Consider the following 24,460-nt stretch of genomic DNA (forward strand, 5'->3'; position numbering starts at 1 on the left):
ATTTCCTTACCACCCACCAGTGCTCAAGGGAAGGAGGATTCACCTTGTGCCGTAGAACACCCTACCGTAAGGTTACCAAATGTCCCCATTTCCCAGAGAGTCCCCAGATTTACAAACCAGTCCCCATAAAAAATCCATTGAAGTTGGAAAATGTACCCAGATTCCTTGAAAAAAAATTGGTAACCTTCCCCTACCACCCACCTAGAATCCTGAAACGCCCACTAGTGGGTGGTAGGAAACAGGTTGACAACTCCTGGTCTAGGAACTAGTTCCCTCTCCCACAAGAAAAGGAGTAAGGAGGTTGTTCCTAAAGATCTTTATTTGGGAAAACAAGTAGGAACACAGCAGAACCAACTGAGTCCACTCACATAAAAATACTGTGCACAAAACTTTTTGAGTTGCTCAGAGTTAAAAAAAAAAAAAAAACAGGAAGGGCAGAGGTAATTTCTCGAATGCCAGTTGAAAGTGAACAGAAACAGTCAAGTATGGAGTAACCTAACTCTCCAGCCAGCAGGAAGCAGAAGTTCACAAACGTCTCTAGAAGCAGATATTGTGGACATCCCATTCCATGGAGGCTCAGAACTGCACTCTTACAAGACAGAAGGTGAAGGCCCAGCTCAATCCGTATCGCTGTCACTCTCCGCCTCCTTCACATCCACACTGAACTTGTACTCCTGGTCACAGCCCATGTAGGCATCACTCATGAAATAGAGGGTGTAGTTGTGAGTCCCAGTGGCTGGTGCCACAAAGTCCAGTTTCACCTAAAAGGAGACAGAGCATGAACTGGGGTGTGAAGGGTTTGCTCCACAAGGAAGAGATGGGGTGAGAAGCAAGCTCAGAGGAATGGGGCTCCATGCACACCCTGTGCTGATAGCTGGGCAGGAAGGAACTGGAAAGGTCGCCCTCTGATATGAGGGTATAGACATTGATATAACCTGCCTAGCAGAGCAAGTGGCAGAAACAACCCATTCCAGGATTCCCACCTCCTTGCAGGGGGCCCTTTGCAGACTACTCTTCATTTTGAAGCTTCAGATTTTCTGTCAATCAGTGACAGTTATGATAAGCAGGACTGTGGGTATTCTGCAATTTAACAGAATGCAAGAAACACAAGGAAATTGGGCGTAAGCTGCTGCTTCTACCAAGTCTTGCCTCCCTCTCACTCTTATTGCATGGGGTAGCACTTGCGGCCCTCCAAATGTTGCTGAACTACCTCCCTCCAGCCCATGGGAGTTGCAATTCAGCAGCAGGTTCCCCACCCCTGCAAAGCCATGTTTTAAAGTGTGTGTACAAGGCCTGCTAGAATCCCAGAAGCTGCAGGAGACGGGTTTTCAGCCCATTCAAGGATCAGCAAACCCCAATTTGCACGTGCTACATAGATCACATAATACACTTGGATTTCCTGGGGCCAGGAGGAGTCCAGACCCTTGAGCATAAGCACAATTTAATTTTCAGTGATCCCAAACTTATCTTATAATCTGAAAAAAAATCAACAAGGCCAACAAAAATCAGACTGCTGCAAGGTGTGTCAAGCTGTCAATTTGGGAGGAGTACGAGTTAGCTAAAGATCCCACCTCCAACATCCTACACACTACCCATCCTCCTCCACCACCCCCAGCTCCAGCCTAAACAGAATTTAGGTGTGCTTATATAATATAAAGAGATGGACAGCATGTACTATTCCTGTGATCCAAAATACAGGTTTATGGGGTGGGGGTTTAGAGGTTGAATCTTGGTCTTTCCTGACATGGTGCAAGAGCAGAGCAGGCCTCTCTGGGGGTGGGGGAGCTAGCTTTACTGTGCAGCCCATTATGTCCCTTCTTGCTGCTTCAGCAGGTTTTCTGAGCTGCTCGATTTTTCTGTTTGCAGCTAAGAGGCAGAAAAGAATCTCAATTGTTTTACATGAGTGATTGCCTGGATCCCTGTTACGCTGCAGCCTGTGGGAGGCCAAAGAAGCCACACCCTTATGGTCTCCCTCACTGGATGACTTTAACCTCCCCTTTTGCTTGATAATTCTGTCCCATTGGCCAAAAAGCAGGTGGTCCTTGACCTACAATGTTGAGGATGCCCTGGCCTAACACAAGGCTCACGACAGCAGCAATTATGCCTCCCCATAAGGCTCTTCTAGAGGTGAAATGAGATCATCATGGTTGTTCCCAGATCACTCACCTTAGCCTTCTGCTGCAGCGTCAGTCTCTTGATGGAGATAAGGCTGTTGGATTTCGAGTCTCCAATCACCACCCACCATCCTTCCTCGCGTTTCTGCAGATGAGAGGGGGAAAGTGAGGAAGACCACTTGTGACATCCTCCCTGCCCCTCTGGATCACACCCCTGTAGGTTTCAGCCCCATCCTACCCTTTGCCTCCCACAAGTGGGCCCAGCTGGACGGCATCAGCACAGGCTGGGCAGGACTCAACATACCTGTGGGAAGAGGGGCGCAATTACTGGTCCAGTGACTTCTTCCTCTCGCTCCAGCTGCACCAGCACCACCACTGGCCCTCCGCTGTAGAAACAAACCAGGTTAGACACACACACCTGGAACAATGTGCTAAGGGAGAAGGAAACCCTCTGAAAGGGCACAAAAAATAAAGAATAATGCCCCCCCCCCAGCTAAGTAACAAGTTTGGTCAAGTTTACATCTTCTGCCTTTATTTTTCATTGCTATGCTCCATTACCTGCGAATACCATCCTTCTCCACCACTTCATAGGAAAGCTCAATGTTAGGGTAGCGGTTACAGAAGCGGGCCACATCAGCAATTTGGGTATCAGAGAGCTGCAGGAGGGCATTGCGGTCTTCGTCCTCCATTTCCATGATGTCGAATACACTCTCCACTCCCTGCAAAAGGGCAGACATGGGATAAGCCAGCCTGGGTGGCCAAGAAAGGGGCAGGTTCCTGGTAACCGCACTGAACAGCTGCAGTGGAACAACCTCCCCACCTCCCTGCCTGAGTCTGCTCTCACCTTCTCCGTGCAGCGCTTGATGTGCTCAGAGGTGAAGTGGGGCAGCTGCTTCAGGTAGGAGTCCTTTGACCACATGGCCTGGGTGACCATCTGGGCCAGCTCCATGGCAGCCAGGGCAGGACTCAGCCAGCCGTTGCTGGACAGAACATCCACGCAAGCTTGGATCAGACGTATTGCCTGGGAGAAAAGACAGAACAAAGGAGCTTAGCATCCCAGACATCAGCAGAAAAGGGGGAACAATGCCCTCAGCTGGCCAAGCTTTGAATACGAGGCCAAATGGGAATAGGCAGCATCTGTTGTGAACTCGCCCTGAAGCAGCAGGCAGCTGTGGGTGCCCCCCAGCCGTGTTTTTGCTCTCCCCCAATACCTTGCTGAGAATCTCCTCTGTGTCAGACTGGAGCTCTGCACTCAGCTGCATACGTGACAGATGAGCCTGAAGCAGAAGGTTCGTTTTGACATGGGGGTCGTTGAATTTGGGGTTATTCAGCTTGTGAGGCACTTTCTGGGCAAGCTGAGGAAAGGAGAGAAGCAACATTCAGCACACAGTAATGTTCTCGACTATCTCTTAGCACCAAATGCAATCACACACACAATTTGCGGGAGCAAGACAGATTGGAACCCAAAGATCAGCAGCCATCACCCAGAAAGGGAGGGGGCTTGAGATGCAGCACAAAAGACAGGCGACACTGCCATGTAGAGGACAAGTCTAAAGCTGGCAAAGATGTAGCCAGCAGGATGTAGAGGCCCTGCTAGCCACATTGGCCCACGGATCTACCATTTAGTGGTATAGGGATATACCGTATTTTTTGCTCTATAAGACTCACTTTTTCCCTCCTAAAAAGTAAGGGGAAATGTGTGTGCGTCTTATGGAGCGAATGCAGGCTGCGCAGCTATCCCAGAAGCCAGAACAGCAAGAAGGATCGCTGCTTTCGCTGCACAGCGATCCCTCTTGCTGTTCTGGCTTCTGGCATTCAGAATATTTTTTTTTCTTGTTTTCCTCCTACAAAAACTAGGTGCGTCTTATGGTCTGGTGCGTCTTATAGAGCAAAAAATGCGGTATTTATTATTCAGTTTTAAAAGACTACAGAATTTGAAACTACAGAAGTGAAAGTTCTCTACGAACGAAACAGAGGACAAAATGTACACAATGAATACAGACTGGAGAACATAGATGCACATGTACAGCCCAGTAGGTTAACTGTATTTGGTTCCATAAACGTAGCTCTCAGCCACTGGAAATTTTACCACTTTTACATGCATAATATATTTTCCCCAACAAATACTAACTTGTATTTTGGTTTTAAGCTGTTATTTTTTTAAAAGCAGATCACATGTTTAAAAAATATTTGCAACGCACATAAAGCAGAAAGAATTTTTCACAAATGAACCAACTCCACACAAAAATCTCTGTTCAGACAAGAGCAATTTCCCAGTTATTTAAAACCAGGTTTGCCTATCTTAAAAAATATGTACATAAAAACCTTTCCTAAACAATTCAGTCTTCACCAACTTCGCACAAGAAAGGCCTTAGGAAGGAACTCCTAGTTATGGAGCCCTGCTCTGTATCCTCATGGATTTATCTCAGGCAGGTGGATGCTAGAGCAGGACCACGACCATTTGCCCTGCACCTAACATCTAAATACAACTAACGTGGGTTAAATTATTGCTTCCAAATATATATTTTTTAATGTTTTGCTAAACCAGAATTTGAGAAGGACTGGGGTCCTCTGCTCTTGGAGAGAAGCCAATGGGCTGTATAAAATTTCCCAAGTCAACCCACCCCCCGTGCCCATCAAACTGAAGAGCTGACTCACCTGGCGCAGGAGGTTGTCCTCATGGTGCCGGATGGGAATGTTCTCATACTCAGCAGCATTGGAAATGATTTCAATCAGCCCTCGCACTTTAGTCTTGGCATTCAGGGACATGCTGAAGAGCTCTAGAGGTGGTGGTGGGTTTTTAATAAAAGAAAAGGTAGCATCAGGTATGAGGCTGCAGCCTCAGACAACAAGCAACACACAACATGCCATGCACAGCTGCCATGATGTCCGTAACTCCCAGCACGCCCCTTACCAATGGTGGTGTAGTTGATGTAGTAATAAGCTGCAATCATGCCCAAGTTCAAAGGCGCCACATCCATCTCATCCTCAATGCTAATACACTTGGACTGCTCAAGGTCACTAAGCGTCTGCTCCACCAACTCTGACAGGTGGTCACTGAGATGCCTGTGCGAAACTCCTGAACAAAGAGACAAAGGAAGACAGATGCTGTGCATCTACAGGGGCTGGAAACAGGACCTTGAAATAATCTTTGTGTTTTATTACTTCAGAACCAGTACAACTTTGAGGAAGGACAGTGTGAAAATGTAATAAATAATCCTTCTCCATTCCCCTCCCTCTTGTCCAAGTGTGTGGCAGGATAGAGGCACAAAGCAACAAAAACAGGGGCAGGGGTTGGGATTCGGCTTTCCCACCTTGCAGGTTGTAGTAGTTGGGATTCTGGGTCATCCTGCGATACAAAAAGGTCCAGGTGAGATAGTCGACAGCATCCTGCTTGTTCTCAATGGTCTTGGTGACGATCTCAGCATTGAAGTGATCATGCATGCAGTGGTCTAAATGAGACTCCACTGGCAGGGGCTCATATAGGAACTTCTTGAAGAAATCCTTTGAGTGGGAGAACCAAAGTGGCATTTTTAGTGTGTAAAACAATTTACGAGTTTCATAAAGATCTCCACTCTGAACAAAGGAATACTCAAATCCAGACTGGAAGAGAAACTGTGCCTCAAGCAAACTTCATGCAGGGAACATATGGAAGAAATGTGATTCTAAATTTCTTCAGGCCCCCAGCCCTAAACAACATGCAAGTCCACTCATTCCCTGTGGTTTGCTCACCTTCTTGGATCCCTGGCACATAATGACACAGCGCCCCTCATCGTCCTGCAGTGGGCGGTTTGCATGGCCCACCATCTGCAACACATCATAGATGGGGTAATCCACATACCTGGCACATAGGAAAGTAAATATGTTAATAGAAGCAGAAGGCAAAAGGTTTAGAATTCTGTAGAGGGGAAACTTCTGCAATATGCATGTCATGACAAATTCCAGATTCAGTCTGACTGGCTGAAAGTTAAAAAGTCAGACTTAGTCTAGTTAGTTCATTTTCTGCAAGGGATGGAGGAGATCCAATGGGTTGCTTCTCCTGCTCATCCATGGATCTCCCTCCTCCACTGCACCAAATCATCACATTCCCTTGTGAAGAAACCAGGGCAGGAGCTTGGCAAACTGAAGAGGCAAAAAATGCACAGGAATCTTCACCGAGGGCTGAGGGTTCCACTTAAAGAATGAAAGGCCCACTTCAATTCCTTTTGGCCTCTTATGAGGGTACCAGTACCTGGCCAAATCACAAGAACCAGCAATGTGTGTTGTTGATATGACTGTTTCAATCTGCAGAGGAATTAATACTTGGACTCTGGGTCAGATATTATATTCTGTAAACCACAGCCAAATTCAAGCTATTGATAAAGGTAATGAATGAAACACATGAAAACCCATTTTTTCACATCAGTGTCACTAAGTGTAAGAAATATACATCTGGTTGACCAGCTTCTAGATTATCCCAATTGTGCCTGAGCAGCCAGGCTGAAACAAGGCCTATCTTAACAACAAAATCAAAACCAGCCCCAAATGAAATGCTCTCCTCTAGTGTCTGGGGTGAGCCTCACTTTCCCTTTCACCACCCTGGGCTTCTTTTCCCAGTGGCTCTTACATTCCTCACTGCATAGCCCAGCAGTCCTCACCTTTCCCGTGGGCCCAGAACCCAGCAACCCAACTCCCTTCACTCACGCATGGATCTTGCCATTGTAGTACTGCGTGTCCATGATGATCACCAGGTGAGAAGCTACATTCATTCCCCAGCAGAGGCTCCGCGAGGCCACCACCACCTGAATGGCACCTAACAGCAAAACGGAAGAGCAGAACTAGATGAGAACCAATGCACAGCCCAGCTGACTGTGGGGGAACAACACACATAGAAGCAGCGCGGAACAGTCAGCAGTTTGCAAAGCATGATTCAGACACCTAAGCCCTTTCATCACATTATCCGGTGTAGCAAAGAACATACCATAGTTGAAGGGGTGGAGCCTGCCACCACGATGCCCACCTCCTGACATTTCTACTATATCAGATTACATCTGAAAAAAATCTAGATTTCTAATTTCCTACAGGTCACCAAGAAACCTAATCATACACTGAGAATATTATTTAACAAAAGAGATTGTGTGCATAAAGGAAGACATGCAGGTTGCTTGATCTGCATCATAGGATGGCCAATTACTGAATTCTCAGGGGTGGCGAACTTGATTTTGCACACAAACTGAGTAGTTGATCGCCTTATTATTTATTGAATTTATATACCGCCCTATACCCGGAGGTCTCAAGGCAGTTCACAATGTTGCTGGAAGAAATGCTTAGGAAGAAAAGCCTCTCAAATACAGAACACATGAGCTCAGGAAACACATACATAAGAATGAGAGGTGTAACATAAAATGCTCGATATCTCCATTACTTAAAAATATTTTTTTCCCTTATGTATGAAACATTTCAACAGTGAGGCGGGTGATAAACCAGCAGAATCCCTAATCTGTCCTGATTCCCCAGTGCCAGGAACACACACTCTAGATTCCCCCAACTGGACAGAGAGCCTGGAGATAGAGAACCTCTATAGACCACAGCAACTCCCCCTCCCTGACCCTTGAGTATGGCCTGATGCTGCACTGAGTACCCAAGGTGGGCACAGCTGGGTGAGACCAACTCCACCCTGTTCACACATCCAGGTTTCAGTGATACATGCCAGATCAGCCTCCTCATCCATAATCAGATCATAGATGAGGGAGATTTTATTCTGGGTCGACCTGGCATTCAACAGCAGCAGTTGCAGACCCAAGGGTTGGCTGATATGACAACCACAATGTCAGGGAAGAGTTAGAAGTTTCCAGTTTACCAGAGGGAGAAAGCATTCCCCAAGGGAGGGAGGGGAGCAGTGAATCTAATAGAAGAGAACAGGAGGAACAAGAGGGAGGGACCAGCTGTTCCCAGGAAAGGCCAGGGTTCAGTTCTAGCTCAGATTGGGAGGAGGGGAGATACAGGCCAGCTCTAGCCAGGAGGGTAGGAAAAAGAGCAGGAAAGCGAAGGGAAGGGCGCCTTCGCCATTTTGAGGGTGGCTGGTCACGGAGAAGCAGAGCTCAGAAGGGATCTGAAAGAAGTGACTCTGAGGAATGATAGTTAAGAACCGTTTATAAGATTGTTTTGTTAATACACAATAAAAAGCTATAAAAGAACAAGAAGCGTTCGTGTGGTGATCTGAAGAGGACAACGACCAGGCCTGACACACAATTCCCCAGGTTGGAGGAGGGGCTGGCACACGGTACAGTCACTAATTGCCTGAGCCGCGTGCCCCTTACCTGGCCTGCCCCTCCTCCCACACCATACCTCCCCCTACCCAGAACCACTGTAACTGCTCTCCTCCTGCTCTCCTCACTCCTCTCCTCCCAGGCACATCCCACAAAATGCCCTTTACAACTCCCTTAAAAACAGTTAAAACACTAAAAAAAAAAAAGAAGATATGGAAAACAATTTAAAATAAGTATCTTAAATAAATAAAAATCAACAACCGGGAGTCTTGTACACAGCCATCCCTGATTTACATCTTAGTTACTACCTTGTGGGTTTTTGGAATTTACCCCCTGAATAGACACATTTCTTTATGGTGCCTGATAATCCCTCATTTTCTAAACTGACCCATAAATCTGCAGTCTGCTCCCACCCCACTTTACCTGAGCCAAAAAGCTGCTCCACAACTCTTCGCTCCATGGAGGTCAGTCCCTCATGCAGGTATCCCACCCCGTTCACCAGGGTCTCCTTCAAGGTGTTGTCGTTCAGCTTGTCCAGGTAGGGAGCCACATCCTTCTCAGTGCAGTGCAGGAACCTGGCAAGGAGCAACAAGCCAGACCGAAGTCAGGACAGCCAGCAGACCAAGACAAACTTCCTCATTCAGTCAACAGCCTCCATCCTATCACCCAAGAGACTGGTGAAGGGTGAGCCCCTCCTGTCCCCAGAACCTTAAAAGCAGACGGGAACCATCAACTGTCAGTGACAGAGTTTCTCATCAACACTTCTCATTTCCCTCAACAGCTTTTGTAAAGCAATAATTCTGCTGCAGCAGATTTAATTTCTGGACAGAAAAGTAGCAACTTGAGAAACTCATCTCTGCAAAATCCAGTCTACTTCCAACATCCTTTGCCCATGTTTGGCCCTCACAAACTTCATTACTTCCATATCGTCTGCCCCAGACTGAGCTAGATATCCTCCACCCCAGATCCTCCAGCACGTAGACATTAAGCACATACACAACCAGCCAAATACAAATTAAGTAAGTGAGCCCATCACACCCATTCTTTCAGATTATTCATATCATTTCTTTGTATAAGAACAAGCACGAAGGAGGTTTCCCAGCCCACTCACAGGTCCTTATAATATCAGTGGAAACAGCTGGTCCTAGCAAGTGTTAACCACTTTCAATTTTAACCTGAGGGTTGTCATTTGCCCAGTTTTAATTTTAACTGTTATTTATTTGAATTAATTTTGGGATGCATTTTAGTCAATTGATTGCTTGTTTTTATGCATATTGTATTATTTATATGATGTTAGCTGCTCTGAGCCCGGCTCCGGCCGGGGTACAAATAAAATTTTATTTTATTAATTATTATTATTATTAGCCAAAGTCACTGAAAGATTGCAGAGGGAAGGCGTTCTAAAGAGCAGGTCCCTCCTTATTCTACTGTAGCTCCAGTGTCCTTTTATAGCTTCTTGCCCCTTCTCAATTACTGACAGAGGTACAATAAAAAGGAATCACACACAGGCTGCAAAATTCAGCTTCTCCTCTTGTATCATTAAGTTATCTGGAGCACAGATTACATGGTGCCCTGCCCATACCTTTGTCTCTGGACATCTGATGCGCAGGTGGTGAGAATGTCAATGGCTGTGAGGCGCGTCTGCTTGCGAGACGGAACAAACACGATCACTGGCTTCTTTGGAGAGTGCTTCATGATAGCATGATAGACTGGCTTGGCCATGGACAACAGGCGCGTCTGGGTGTGGCTGATGTTGAAGCCCTTAGGAGCAGCGAAAGAGGAGAGAGAGGGTGATGGTGATGCCAAACCTCAATGCTTGGAAGAGGCTAATGGAAGGGTCCCAGGTTTGATCCCTAGGGTCTCCAGGCAGGGCTGGGAAGAAGGCCTGCCTGAAACCTTCAAGAGCCGCTTCCTGCCAGTATTGACTGGACCAAGCCAAATGGCCCTTTGAGCTAGATGAACGCCAGCTTTCTATGTTCCCGGAGTTCCCCAGAGGTGGGGGGTAGGAACTTACTTGGATGTGTAGCTCCAGGGGCACAGGGCGCACGTTGGGGTGGAAGTTGAAGGTGGCCGTGGCACTGCAGCCTAGCCAGTGGGCCACATCCTTGGCGTTGGACAGTGATGAGCTCAAGGCCACAATGCGGATGGGCCGCTCAATCTGGGAGGAGATGTAGCGCATCCGGGAACAGATCACCTCCAAGACCGGCTGCAGAAGGAAGCCAAAGACACCTGGGTTATTTCAAGCACCCTCAGCCATTCCACATCTAGATATTTTCCGCTATCCGCTCCTCCTCCATCACCACTACTAGGATCTTCAGTTTCCAGCTCTATGCTCAACCATCCCACCTCCCTTCGATCTCTTAGGCAAACTGCAGAAGAATTCCAAGTGATTATACCTCGGTGCAACCAGTTAATGTGAACAGGTGATACAATTAACAAGAGATCTTGGCAGGCTGTTTTTCATTTTGAGTATGTATAGATATGTAACTTGTATATAATCAATTGACTTTCTTTTTACAATGTTGAATATTGATATATTGCTTTTGTTTTCAGATCCCTCAAAACATACTGAGCTGTTTTGAAAATAAAACTGTAATTTGGCAGCACATTAACATATATTCTCCTTTGTTTTGGGGTTCTTTGAATGCTCAATGGTCTTTGCATTTTCTTGATGCAACCACTAACATTAATACGTCCACCCTCTGGAAGGGAGATTTCGAGATGATTGAAGGACCCTGAGTTTGACTAGCTGGGTAGGCAGAAAGCCTCCAAGAGAGAGGTGACAGCTCTATAGGAAAAGCCCACAATCTTCACATCCAGCTGGCACCTGCTACTGCCAACTGCTATCAACAATTTTTGATGCCCAACTGGTTCATTGGCAATATTTACTGCTCAGGGGAGGGTGGCAGAACTGAGTTTTGCATCCAAATGTCCCCATGTTTCATGTCCAAATGTCCCTACTATTTCCAGGCAGGTCTGGGAAAAGCTCTCTTCCGAAAACCTCAAGAGCTGTTGTTAGATTGTGTAGATAGACAATGCTGAGATAGGTGGTTCAAATGCCTGCTGACGGAAGGTGTCTTCCTATCCCTGGGTAAGTTATCTTTGAAAACCATCAGCAATAAAATACATGGACCTGTTTGGATGCCTCGCATTCTGCTAGCACACGCTGGCTGTGGGAGCTACTTCTAACTGCAGCCCCTCGTGCAATGTCAGGTGCTGCACAAGATGCTGGGAAGGAGAGGGGTGCTTAGGGGATGCAATGGTTACAGATTTCTGTCTCCTTATGTTGCCGAGAACAAGAAACTCCTCAGTACACAAGATACACAGCAGCTCTGCATGGGAAACCCTCCAAGATAGAAAGGTCAGTGTCCTGTTTTCTCCCTCCGAGCCCCTTTGTGGTGGGCTGCATTCCCCCATGAGACTCACCCCATTCTCGCCACCAATGAGATGCACTTCATCCACAATGAAGAGGTTGACGTTTTGCACGTTCTTGCGCTGCTTCCAGCGCCGGGAAAGGATGTCCCACTTCTCAGGAGTGCTGATTATAATGTTGCCTTTGCCCAACAGCTTCAGGTCAGTGCTGGTCTCCCCCGTCAGCAAGACAACTTTCTTGAGTAGGCGCTCTTGGAACTTCTCATACCAATCCAGGAAGATCTTCCAAAAGGAAGAGCAGACAATGTTCTTAACAGCCGTCCTTCCAAGCACTCTCTTCCTCACACACACAAAGCACGCAGTCTCTAGTTTTTCTAGCTTACAACCAACAAAGTGATCATCCAGACTTATCCACATATATTCTGCAATGCTTTTATTCCATCTTTGCAGAATCTGAACTTCACTCACAAAGCAAGGAAAATAAGGAGGACAATGGGGAAGTAGAGAGAGCTGTGTAAAATATACTTGAGTACTTGTCCCAGCTAAGGCCAACAGCTACCCCTCAGATCACCCTATCCAGACCCTCTTCTTTTGTTTTTCTGCCTGCAATGCTTTCAGTGGGAAGAGCAATTGACTAAAGCTATTCTTATCACCCTCCTGGAAAGGGCAGATTTAAAAATGGTTAGGGAGTGCTGTACCTGCTCAGCAAGGGCTTCCATTGGTGTGATGTAGACACAGCGGCCTTCCAAATTCTGCAGCAACATCCTCAGAATGGCAAACTCAGCACAGATCGTTTTTCCACTGCCTGTGGGAGCTCCCACAAACACATTTTCATCGCTGTTATAGACGGTGTTGAAAACTACACCGAGAAAGAAAAGGCAGAGGAAAATTTCCCTATGGCCAGCAACAGTTACTCCAGAACCCACAAGAACCGAAAAGTATCCTTCCCCTGATGGTGCCCTCTTGATGTTTTGAACTGCAAATCCCATCAAATCCAGGCAACACAACTGGGGCCGATGGGATCATCATAAGAATCACAGAATTGTAGAGTTGGAAGGGACCCCAGGGGTCATCTAGTCCAACCCCCTGCAATGTAGGAATCTTTTGTTCACCATGGGGCTCAAACCCATAACTGAGATTAAAAGTCTCATGTTCTACTGACTGAGCTCAGAGGCTTGCTGGCTGGGGCTCATGGGAGTTGCAGTTCAAACTATGCAGAGGGCACCAGTTTGGTGAACATTGCTAGAAGTGTCGGTACTTAAGAAAATAAGAAGAGCCTGCTGGATCAGGCCAATGTTGCATCGTATTCAGCATCCTGTTTTCACAGTGGCTAACCAGATGCTTGTGGCAAACTCACAAGTGAGACCCAAGCACAACAGGACTTCCTTCCTGTGGCTTCCAACAACTGGCATTCATCATGGCTTGTCGTGAACTTCCCCAGCAACAGACACAGCACCTGAATTTGTAACCACGTCTCAAACAAGCACCAAATACCAAAGTGATGTTCACAAGGCTGAATCCCCCAGCTATGTGATGGAATGTCTGACAATTAAGACTGCAGTTCTGAATTATGCCATTTTGTCTTGCATGCTCCAGGCTGTTGGCACCTAGTATATAATACTATGCAGCTTCCCCCACCCCCTGCTAAGATGGTTCCTATTTTCTTGGCAGCCCTCCTCTTCACTGACTCAAGACCCGGCTGCACTGCCCACCTTGAGTCTGGATAGGATTGAAGAAGGGAAACTTGTCCTGGTAGAGGCTCTCGAAGGCGCTGTTCCGCAAAGCGGAGACAGGCAGTGGCTGCAGGTCCAGCAGCTCAGTTGGTGGAGGGTACTTCTCTGGAAGGATCAGGTGTCGGAAGGACACAGGCAGCTGTGTCTCACAGGCTGAAATAATCAAGCACATAAACACAAAGAAGATGAAAACAGAGGATCTAGATCTGTTCTCTGCTTTTAAAAGAGGTATTCTTTGAATGAGAAGATCAACAGAGAGAGGTCAGACCCAGAATGTTGTAAGAGGGCTGGTGGGAGTCACATTTTAGCCATGGCTGTGCTTGTGCCAGGATATGGCGCTCTTAGCAAATGTTCAACAGGATCCCAGGTCTGTCCCCTAAACCCTGGAACATCAGGGTGCTCATCTTTCTTTTGTACCTTCTGCACCCTGAGCAGCAGACTGCAAAGATACTTGCATACTCAGATGCAGTCCAGGCACTCTCGTGACGGTAGTAAGGGGTAGTAGACCGGTGGGGGTCTACTACCCCAAAGCCAATAATTAAATGTCCTATGCCAATTCTGTCATTCAACAGAGGGAAGATTGGCCTCCAAGAGCTATGAAGCATTTGGAACACAGGATGGAACAAAAAAAAATGCTTTAAGAACTTGGACTGAACAGCTTCTGTAGATCCAAGGTGAGCGTCTGTCCAAATCTGCACCCCACATAATAACTGTGCTAGGGGTTAGCTTTAAACACTTCAAGTGCTGAAGATATAGGATTGCCACCTTTTTTCTTTTTGAAAAAGCATGTCCAAATTTTGGCACTCTGAGACACTTTTTCCTTCGTGTATTTCTGATGTGTTGCCCTGTTGACTGAAGATTTGGACCAACATATTTTAAGACTTTAACTGGTTATCCATATACCATCTGTGGGCTCTGTAGTGTCTTCAAGACTTTGGTAATTCACAGCCAGCTATTCCTTTTGGCCGTATTCTGAGAATGCCCTTGTCAATCTTCTTAGGCCAACTTTTGTTTGAGATATGAGTACCGTGTCATCAGCATATGGTAATAGATGGTAGTAACTGTGTAGTAATTGTGGCCAACCAGTAATAGTAATTGTGGCCAATTTAGGGGCATGATACTCTGGGGGTGTATATATAAATTAAATAATGCAGGAGCTAGGATACAACCTTGCTTAACTCCCTTTGTAGCTAGTATGCAACCTGTGAGCTGCCCGTTTGTAGAGCAACGCACTTTCAGCATGGTGTCTTTATGTAGACATTTAACCAAGAAAAACAATCTTTTATGTATTCTCAAAGGATTTGACTTATCCCACAGTCTTACTCAAGAGATTGATTTGAATGCAGTTTTCAGGTCTATGAAAGCTGCAAATAGCACACTACCTGGTTTCTTAACATATTTATCTATAAAATGGGCTAATACAAAGCAATGGTCTGTGCTGGATCTACCTTGTCTACTCTAGCTAGCATAGTACAGGTGATGCGGCCTTTCCGGAAAATTTTCAGGAGTTAGGGTAATATACACTGGGAAATTTTCAGTTTGCAACATGAAAATTTCTGATGCCCTAAATAGTAGCTTAATTTAGCATGTTCATTCTATTTAGTAAACAAAACTTAAGAACTGCCCAGCTTGCTTAAAACTGCATTTGCAGTTTGCATCCATTCTTCATTACCAATGAACTTAGGATACGGGACACTTTCCATGGAAAAATTTCCACTCTGCATCACTCCTGTGGCACAACCGACCTGTTATGAACTATTGAAAGAGGTTATAGGGCAGCCACATTTTTCCAAACATGAAGTACTGAGGGGACAGAATTAACTATGCAGGTGAATGCAAACAGTACGGCAGTGATGCTTTTAACTCCTCAGTGTGGCAAAGGAAGACGAAGGGGAGGGCACAACACTGGAGCGGCTTCCCTATCATGTGATTCCAGGCAGGTCTGTGGCTGTTCAGAGAGGAAAGTGAGGTCCTGATCTGGCCCCGCCTGGGCTGGCAATGTGTAAGGTGGGTGGTGCTGGTGGGCTTTCATCTTCAGGGGAGCAAGAAGGGACAGAAACAGCTAGAAAAAAGACTTGACAGGCAAAGAACATGTCTGGGCTTCCCCCTACAATAGACTGTTCACACTGCAGACCCCAGCTGGGGAGCTGGAGAACATCCTTCTGCAAAAGAATGGGGACTTACAGAGCCAGCGATCTGAGACCACCCGGATAAAGTATTGTGGGGGGAGAGGCTCGAAGACCGGCACAAAGAAAGTGATGAGGTGTTCATCCTGAGCATACTTGGCCTTCAGAAGGAAATACTCATGATGTAGGATCACTTCACTGTCCACATCCTCCACCAGGATCCAAAAGGCCTCTGAAGAACCATGCACCTGGCGCAAGAGAGGAGAAAAATTGGGATTTAATACTGCCCCCAAGTGAAAATTCTTGCTCTTTCCATATAGTGTTTAAGGAGTGCAACTTGTACTGCTGCTACCATTCAGTCCCCCATCAAACCCCATCAATCCCTGTTCCATGCGCTGCCTCCACATCAAACTAGCTACCCAGCAAACCTCCCCACCCACACCTTACTGGTGGCCATTACTTCAGACCTCCAGGGGGTCCCTTTACCTTTTCATCCCACTGGAAATCTGGGGTAATTGTCAGCTCTACTTTCAGAGTGGACCTGGTGATGGGCTGCAGGTGGACAGACAACTCCAGTTTGGGGAACAAATGGACATATTTGTGGATTGTCTTCCCCATCTTTGGCATCCGAATCAGCTCTCCTGTAAAAGGATAGTATTAAAGAAAAGACGAGTAAGCATGTGCACAGATGGAGATCTGAGATGAACTGCATGCATTCAAGATTCTCAGCAGGTCATAATCAAGTTGGGCCATATTCTGTGGAAAAACTGAGAGACCCTTTAGCCAAGAAACACTGATCCCTTAGATCCCCTCCACTGCCACACACACACACACAACCACCTCTGTCCACTGACCTATTTCATTGTGATTCAAGTCATAGAGTCGTTCAAATGGGAAGTTTTTCTTCTCGATTTTCTTCACCACCTCTTCAGGCAGTTTCTTGAATTGACGAAGGGGGCACATGGATTGCCACCTGCATGAGCAAGAAGACCATCAGGATGGTGCCAGCAATGGTGGTTAGTAAGTAATGGAAGAGAAATTTAGGCACCTCCTAAGTTCCTTGTGTTTTGCCCCATGCTCTTCCTTCAAATTGAGGAAGAAAAGTGAGGAGGTTCCTCTTCAGCCTCAAAATGGGCCCTCTGTGTGGCCATCTGTGCATAACTCCACCCCAACCCACAGCCCCACAAGGCTTCTCATTTCCAGTGCCTTTGGCTTGCAAGCCTGCTCAGGAGACTAAGCCAATGCTCTTCACACTACCATCCGAAGAGACTTGGGTTGCCTGAGGGGGGGCTTGTTTCTTGCCCCCTGCCCTGGCACAAAAACAAACACCATGGTCTGTCCCACTTATGGGAAGTGATTCTGGAAACCAGTACGGATGCAATCACATAACTGGCTTTCTAGGGCAGGACATACTGCTAATTTTGAAATCCCAGAAACTCCAGTCTTCTGGTCCTTAGGGTGGCACAAGTCCTTTCCCCTCTACAGCTGCTTTCCCAACCAACACTTAAAAAAAAAGGGTATACTACCCTACACTCAAAGGTCTCAGGGCGGTTACAGCATGAAATCACTTTTCATCCCTCCCTTTTGACTCCACCTATCTATGAAATCAAACCACTGCCCACCCACTGCCAACAGACTGCCCAGGATGAAGCAAGGAGCATGGCAAGGCAGGACAACTGGATCAGGCTGGTGAGGGGCTGCCAAGCTGCTGGGGTCCTCAGCCAGTGCCCAGCCCAGCTGAGTGCTGCTGCCAGGCCCAGCTGCATGGTAGGGCACTACTGATATAAAGTCTGCAATACATCATGATTAAGAGCATGCTCTGGAGCCACTACATACATTCGTTTGTCAATCATCTTGCAGAGGTTCAAAGTCTTGTCAGTAAGCTGCGCCCAACCACGGTTGAGGACAATCTCAAAGATTGCACGCATGAGCCGCCCAGCAGACTGAAAGTAGGACAAAACAGATGTCAAATATCAAAGAAAGAAACCTCACAGGGAGGTTTTAACTGATTTTTTGATTAAAATACAAGCATGTATCCACATCCATCTAAAGATCCATTTCTGAAACTCCGCTTCCACCCTGCAGGTGATCAGGCCCATTAATATAATGCATCTGACAAAATGGCTCACAAGAAACAAAGAAGACCTCCTACAAGACTCCTTACTGCAATGAATTTACAGGGCCACCCCTTTGGAATGAAGCCATCTTACACCAAGTTAAGCCACTGGTCCATCTAGTCCAGCCTTTGCCAAACTTGTGCCCTCCAGATTCTTCGGATACGCTGGATATGGCTGTTCAAAATGTTAGTGTAAAAACTCTGGAGGGCACCGGGTTGGCAAAGGCTGGGCAAGCTCTACAATGCCTACTGCAGTGACTTTCCCAGTTCTGCTTCTCTAGATTGAAGGGATGCAACCTGGGGCCTTCCGTATATAAAGTATGGGATCTACCACATGACAAGCTGTACAGGCCACCAAAGATAGTAAGTAAAAGTTCCTCTTTATCCATGCACAACAGAAGGCTTGTGATAGCTAAACAACAAACTTATTGTGATGTGATTCATGAAAACCTTGTAAATGGAGGATACCGGAGCACAAAAGAGCCACTTCCAATCTGAAGGGTTACTCACCTGAGTGACATACACCATGTCTGCCATGAGAGCAAAGCCCTCCAGCTTCAGCTGGGAGATAAAGGCCTGAAGGAGCACATTGATCTAAGGAGAAGACAATAAGGGGCATTAACATCCTCCAAAGAAAGAATGAGGAACCTTTTTCAGGCCCACAGCCACATTCTCCTGGTGTTGGCCAGACCCACGAACAAGCACACACACAACATATTAAACGTATATATATGTAGCTTTGCAAGTACACTCAAGTTTCACCATAGATTTTCTTCATAGGCTTGCTTTTTTAAAACTGAAGTTGGTTTAAAACAAAACAGCTCCCAAGAGGGCAGCCAGCCAGTTACTCCCTTGGGTAAAATGACTCCCTGAACAAGTAGAACTAGTCAGAGGACAAAAAATGGGGAATTCATACAACTCAGGAACTCGTAGAACCAACCTCACGCTGGATATAAGCTTGCCCTAGAAGAGACAGGGCTTACCTTAGCACTAGGCTCCTCAATGCTTTCTTTCACTGGGATTGGGACCCGCTCAAGTAGCTTCTGCAGTTCCAGTTTCTCTTCCTGCAGTTGTTTTAAAAATAGTAATTAGGAAAGAACAGAGTAGGCTAGGCCACTCTGCCCAGCCTACAACAGCACAATATCCTTTTGAAGATGAATGAAAAAAGTAGGCAACTCATCCACTTCTGAGGGCCACAGATCAACAACTGCAGCAAGTTTGCATGATTAATGGAGAAATATGTATGCAGATATCCGTTTCATTCTCGATGGGTTTTCCACTGAGCTAAGCACCAGTACTTTATTCAAAATTCATTCAGTTCCTTATCAGTTTAAATACAAACATAGAAATGACGGCAATTTGAAAAAATCAGAACAAGTTGTGTTCTCTGGTTAGAGCCTTTCCGATCCAGTACCTTCATGTTTAAAAGTATTTATAGTCACAAAGACTAGGAACGTCTCCTCCACTCCAGCAGTAAAAACAAGACCTTGAAGAAGAGGATACAAACTAAACACTAACAAAAATAACTACGAGGGCAGGAGGTGGGTGTCCTGCCCCACAGATCTCTGGATTCATACCTCTCTCACGGTGATGTTCTTAAACTCAGAAGAAAGTGAGAAAACCCGGAAGAGTTCAATCTCACTCAAGGTGGGCTTGAGTAGTTGGTTGTAAGTCTGTATGGTCTCATTGGTGATATAGTAGTGGCTGGCAATGCGGCCCAGCTCCGTAACCTGGGGAGAGAGGGAGGAAAGCCACTTCTGGTTAACAAAATGGAGAGGAAAGAACAAACCAGGCTTAGGTTACTGAAACACATAGGTGGGGCAGCCCTCAATATTTTGAAACTTCGGTTCAAAATAGGGTGGGGAGGTTGGTGCACTGGAATGAGCACGTTTTAAGAGATTTAAATTTTAACAGATGTTCATTGGTGCCCAGACTGCTTTCCAAGCATAACTGAAGGTGCAAGTTTTAACCTTAAAAGCCCCACCAGGTCTTGCTTCGGGCGGATGTCCGCAAGGTTTGGGGCGGCAGCCGCGGCTGGGGGGGGGAATAAATGTTTTTTATTCATTTCCCCCCCAAAAAACGAGGTGCGTCCTATGGGCCAGTGTGCCCTATAGGACGAAAAATACGGTATCTGCTTATTCTTGGGAGCCACCTAGGAAGCCTTTTTGCATACAAATAGTAATACATTTTATTTTAAAGCAGCAAAATAAGTTTTGTTTGATAAGAATATAACGTGTGAAGATGCGCAAAGAGGCTGGCAAAGCAGCTGCAAATAAGCATCCTGGGCGGCCAGACTCCTGATAAGACTGGCAGAATGCACCTGCAAAGAGAGCTTGAACTCCTCCACTCTCACCTGGAAGTTCCCTGTCTTCTTGTCGTACTTGACCAGGTTGTTCTTATCTAGCATCAGAGCTGCAGTGTGCACCAAATCCAGTCGGCGCTGGTCCAACAGTGGGTCTCCTTTCAGGTCATCATGCGATATCCCGTACAGAGTTGGGGAACGTAGCATTCGTATGTAGAGATAAGTATAGCCAAGCCAGTTTACAGCATCCTGCAGCGGCCAAGAAACACAGTGTCAGAGTCAGCAGTTTCCAGCAACCTCGAATCCTGGAAGGGATAGGATGGGGCAGAAGCCACAGGGACATCACAGCATGCTTTAAAGGCCACCTCTGCTGGCCATCAGGCAAGGGCAGGCATAGGCAAACTTGGCCCTCCAGATGTTTTGAGACTACTATTCCCATCATCCCTGTACACTGGTCCTGTTACCTAGGGATGATGGGAGTTGTAGTCCCAAAACAGCAGGAGGGCCAAGCTTGCCTATGCCTGGGTAAGGGCTTTTCCCACCTGCCTTGTCCCATCCTCCAGCCCTTTCAGCCCTGGAAGCTTTCAGAAGGGAGTTGCTGTCATGACCATTATGCAAATGTGTCTTCTGATGAACTGAGTAGAAGACTATGAGTGATGGGGTGGAGAGTGTGCGTGTAATTCAACAGTGCTTAGTTTGGTTTTGGTTGTTAGTTTGTTAATGTTGTTTTGTGGATTATGAGTGCTGTCGTGATTTGTGAATTTTATAATATGACTTTTCTTGTGGTTGTGCTGTTTAGCCTATTTTTTAAAATTGATTTTTAAGAGCGTTTTATAGAAAGTGGTTGTTTTACTGATAATCTGTAATTGTTTTACTAATGATTTGTTTATTTTTTATATGATTTACGTTGTAATTTGTGATGTTCTAATATGTTACTATTTACTGTGTGCATGATGCTTTGTGACTTGTGTGAGTGAAAAGTGGCACAGAAATATAATAAATGAAATGCAAATGCAAAGGACAGGTCCTTCAAAAAATAGTGGAGAGGGGCACACCTTTGCAGATCCATTAACTAATGTCACATCCACACCAGCCATTCAAAGCACATTTATACCACTTTAGCAGTCACAGCTTCCCCCCAAATAATCCTGGGAACTGTAGTTTATCCCTCACAAAGCACGAAACTACATTTCCCAGGATTCAGCTAGGGTGAGGGAGCCAAGACAGTTAAAAATGGTGTAAGACTGCTTTAAATTGATGGTGTGGATGTGGCCTTAAGAGAAGAGGGGAAGACTGATGATTTTATCAAATGGAGCACTAAGATGTCACTGGTGAAATGTCTGGCAACAGAACATTGTTTTGCAAGAGAATGCATAAGCAGGTGGCTCTTTGTTGTACCATCTGTTGCATAATGGGTTTCCACTAATCAGCTGTTGCGCTGGATTCCTATTTCACAGCAATAAAACTCACTTGTCCACAGCACAAGAACCCTTGCACTAGCTGACAGAGAATACTGGATAAAGCCCTGAATTCTGAAATTGTCACGAACTAGGCTGAGAGGCTTCAGAGATGAACATCTCTCACACACAACCCACTAAATACCATGACTACTGCCCATTATGAGTCTAGATGCCAGATTCACAGCTGAGTATCTAGCCTCCTCAAATGTGGCTCTAGAACCATCAGCAGGACTGTTATTTTATACTTTATGCACACGCTCAAAATCCCTAATCAGAATAATCCAAATTCTCTGTCAAGAAAAGCTGAAAACTGGTCTCCACTAATAAAATGCCACCAAGATTCTTCAGTATGCTCAAGTCTGCACCCGACTGAGAGATCATGATCATGTGTGGTGACTAAATGGTCTCCCTAACACAGCATCCCCCTTTATCTCTACACTGAGACACTAAAAACAGAGCAGCCACAAGTCATGACTGGGGTCTCTCCTCCTCACCTTTGCATTTTGGACGTTGCCCAGCACGACCTCTGCATTCAGCATGTCTGGAAGCTTCGCCACCATTTGGCTCTCAATGGGAAGCTGCTGGTTCAGCAGTGAGAGGTAATACTGCAGCTCTCCATGAGAAGTGATCAGGATTCCCTCACCCTTGGTGTCGTACTGAGGTCTCCCAGCACGACCCAGCATCTTTAAAAAAACACACAAGTCAGAGAGGTAAGTTAGACCTCAAACAGAGTTTCTAACATTAATTAACAGCCAAGTGTCTTAAGAATATTTCTGCAACATCTAAAGAAACACAGAGAGAAACAGTGTCCTTAATCCTAAAATCCACTACAGTGTGTGCCTGTGTCCCATAGGAATTACCTGCAAGATGTCCAGGGCACCCAGTTCAGTCCAGCGACCTTTCTCTGGGCTGTACACCTGTGTCCCCTTGATGATAACGGTGTGAGCAGGAAGATTTACACCCCAAGCCAAAGTTGCTGTGGATACCAAAACCTGTAAGGGGAAAATATCAGGGTTGAAAGAATATTCTGCTTAGTTTCAAAAAAACTCCCAACAATGCTGCAATGCACCGGGGGGCGGGGGGGATTAAAAGTGGCACCTAATTTTAATAGAGCTTCGCCAACACCCATCTTTGGAGACTGGGTGGTAAGCAGGAGAAGAGCAGGCAGGCTGCGCTGCATCAGTTTAAAGCAGAGAGAGGGAACCATGACAAGATTGTTTTGCTTCAGTGCTGTGCTAGGAGAAAGAAAAGCTCCCCACACTCACCCCTTTGTCTCCCACGTCTGCTCTTCCAGTCCCTACCTTTGCTCTTTCTGCCCACATCCCACTCCCTCAACCTATTTCTCCCCACAGAGCTCTTAACCTCTTTCCCCAACCCCTAGTTCCACTCTCCATTTGTCTTCCATTCCTGAATCTATTTCTTTCCCTTCCCAGTCTCTAGTCTTGCTCTCTCTCCACCATGACAACTTAAAGGTCACGTGTGCCTCTATGTCAAGCATGTTATGCCTGTCGTGGTCTTTGGGTTCTGCCTACCCCAAGCCCCACCTGCTGTTTGTTGCCTTGCCCTCTTCCCTGTCTTTCACCTCACCGGGAAGCAGGGTTCCAACTTGAATAAAATATTGGGAGGAGAGTCAGGCATGCCCTGCCTTCCATAATCGATCATATGGTGCCATGCATGGATGGACACCATTTGAATGGCAATGCCCATCAACTTTGGAGGGGGTGACCCCTTCAAATATTTTGTAGGGGGAAATCTGCTGTCATACCTGGATGTGCTTGTCTGCAAACAGATCTTCCACCAATGTTCGGTCCACCCTGGTCATGCCAGCATGGTGAATTGCAAAGCCATAGGGCAGCAAGTCTTTAAGCTCCAAATTCTGTGAGCAAAAAACAACAACATTGCCGTCAAAAACCCCCAATGATTCCTGATTTTCTGTAGCTGAGTGAAGGGAGAGATGCGAACTTGTGCTAGAGAAAGAAAAGAGATGCTAGCAAAGCACTAAAGATATTCTGGTGAAATCTTTCTCTGAATTCTATCCTATGAGGAGCCTGAGTTGACCTTCCACTAGGGGAAGGGACTCTTTCCCAAGACTTATGAAAAGAAAAGGTTTCACTTGGCCTTTGAAAGCAAACCACTTTATTTTCTGGTTCTGACACAGATTTTGGCGTTGTTTCTTGCCAATTATTTTTTGGTTTTGTTATTTTGGTATTAATTTATATGGGTTAATTTGTGAATCATTATAGAAATTAAATATGACAAAATGGTAGATAAAGGTTGAATAAATACAGAAATAAATACCTTGCATTGCTCAGCTTCTGTCCTCAGGACCTCGGTGGAGGCAGAGCCCTCTCGCAGGAAGAGACCCAGGGTGTCTTTCTCCAGACACATGTCCCTGATGGCTCGAGCAGTTTTCCCGGTCTCCTTCCTGGAGTGGACAAACACTAGCACCTGATTGGAGACAACAGAAATCAAAGTTATCAGTCCATGATAGCTATGCAATGAGAAAGCAAGCCAGTGGGGCTGGGGATCAAAGAGGACAGTATAATTACAAGCGGAAAAGTCCAAAAGGTGTTCTGCCTCATGTGATCAACATCATGTGAGGAAAAGGGAAGAACTGTATTTGCTGGCGTTGCATTCTCTTCTAGCCATATGGGTGAGGCCTGCAATGGAGAGCTTGCTCTGTGCAGGTAGGCTCCAGATGCGATTCATTCAGATAAATGTTCTAAAATCATGCAGGGAGCCAACATGATTTTTGGTTTATAAGAATACACACATTCTGCATAAATGGAGAGCACCAGAGTCAATTAACAGTGGCACAAAGGAAAACAGCCCCTTTCCCACTCTACTGTGTGAGCGTAGACTGTATTGACATGTCTGAAAGCAGCAGCAGCAGCATCTGCTGGAAAGAGAGAACCCCAAAACACAGATGAACACTATGTGCACAATTCTGCCTGCTCTTTCCTAAATGTCTGTACAAAGAAAAGCTGGA

At 46.1% G+C, this 24,460-nt stretch overlaps 1 protein-coding gene across 1 annotated transcript in view; it reads right to left on the reverse strand.

The window, feature by feature from the left end:
- Positions 1–301: 301 nt before the first annotated feature.
- Positions 302–24,460, reverse strand: part of SNRNP200 (small nuclear ribonucleoprotein U5 subunit 200) — a 46,099-nt gene continuing 21,940 nt past the window's right edge. Inside the window, exons 17-45 of the mRNA XM_083753109.1 lie at positions 23,770–23,919; positions 23,237–23,347; positions 22,332–22,463; positions 21,966–22,154; positions 20,063–20,260; positions 19,287–19,439; positions 18,693–18,773; positions 18,220–18,303; positions 17,430–17,536; positions 16,448–16,566; positions 16,080–16,234; positions 15,652–15,841; positions 13,447–13,620; positions 12,433–12,593; positions 11,789–12,016; positions 10,377–10,568; positions 9,945–10,123; positions 8,786–8,937; positions 6,798–6,906; positions 5,847–5,955; positions 5,429–5,618; positions 5,029–5,193; positions 4,773–4,894; positions 3,326–3,469; positions 2,959–3,135; positions 2,673–2,833; positions 2,419–2,500; positions 2,167–2,259; positions 302–761 (exon numbers count right to left, since the gene is read on the reverse strand). Coding sequence (XP_083609235.1) covers positions 618–761; positions 2,167–2,259; positions 2,419–2,500; positions 2,673–2,833; positions 2,959–3,135; positions 3,326–3,469; positions 4,773–4,894; positions 5,029–5,193; positions 5,429–5,618; positions 5,847–5,955; positions 6,798–6,906; positions 8,786–8,937; positions 9,945–10,123; positions 10,377–10,568; positions 11,789–12,016; positions 12,433–12,593; positions 13,447–13,620; positions 15,652–15,841; positions 16,080–16,234; positions 16,448–16,566; positions 17,430–17,536; positions 18,220–18,303; positions 18,693–18,773; positions 19,287–19,439; positions 20,063–20,260; positions 21,966–22,154; positions 22,332–22,463; positions 23,237–23,347; positions 23,770–23,919 — 4,251 coding nt within the window. The 3' untranslated portion in view covers positions 302–617. The remainder of the gene's footprint in view (positions 762–2,166; positions 2,260–2,418; positions 2,501–2,672; positions 2,834–2,958; positions 3,136–3,325; positions 3,470–4,772; positions 4,895–5,028; positions 5,194–5,428; positions 5,619–5,846; positions 5,956–6,797; positions 6,907–8,785; positions 8,938–9,944; positions 10,124–10,376; positions 10,569–11,788; positions 12,017–12,432; positions 12,594–13,446; positions 13,621–15,651; positions 15,842–16,079; positions 16,235–16,447; positions 16,567–17,429; positions 17,537–18,219; positions 18,304–18,692; positions 18,774–19,286; positions 19,440–20,062; positions 20,261–21,965; positions 22,155–22,331; positions 22,464–23,236; positions 23,348–23,769; positions 23,920–24,460) is intronic.

Source organism: Podarcis gaigeae, assembly GCF_964106915.1.
Source record: "Podarcis gaigeae genome assembly, chromosome: 8".
NCBI classification, from domain to species: Eukaryota; Metazoa; Chordata; class Lepidosauria; order Squamata; family Lacertidae; genus Podarcis; species Podarcis gaigeae.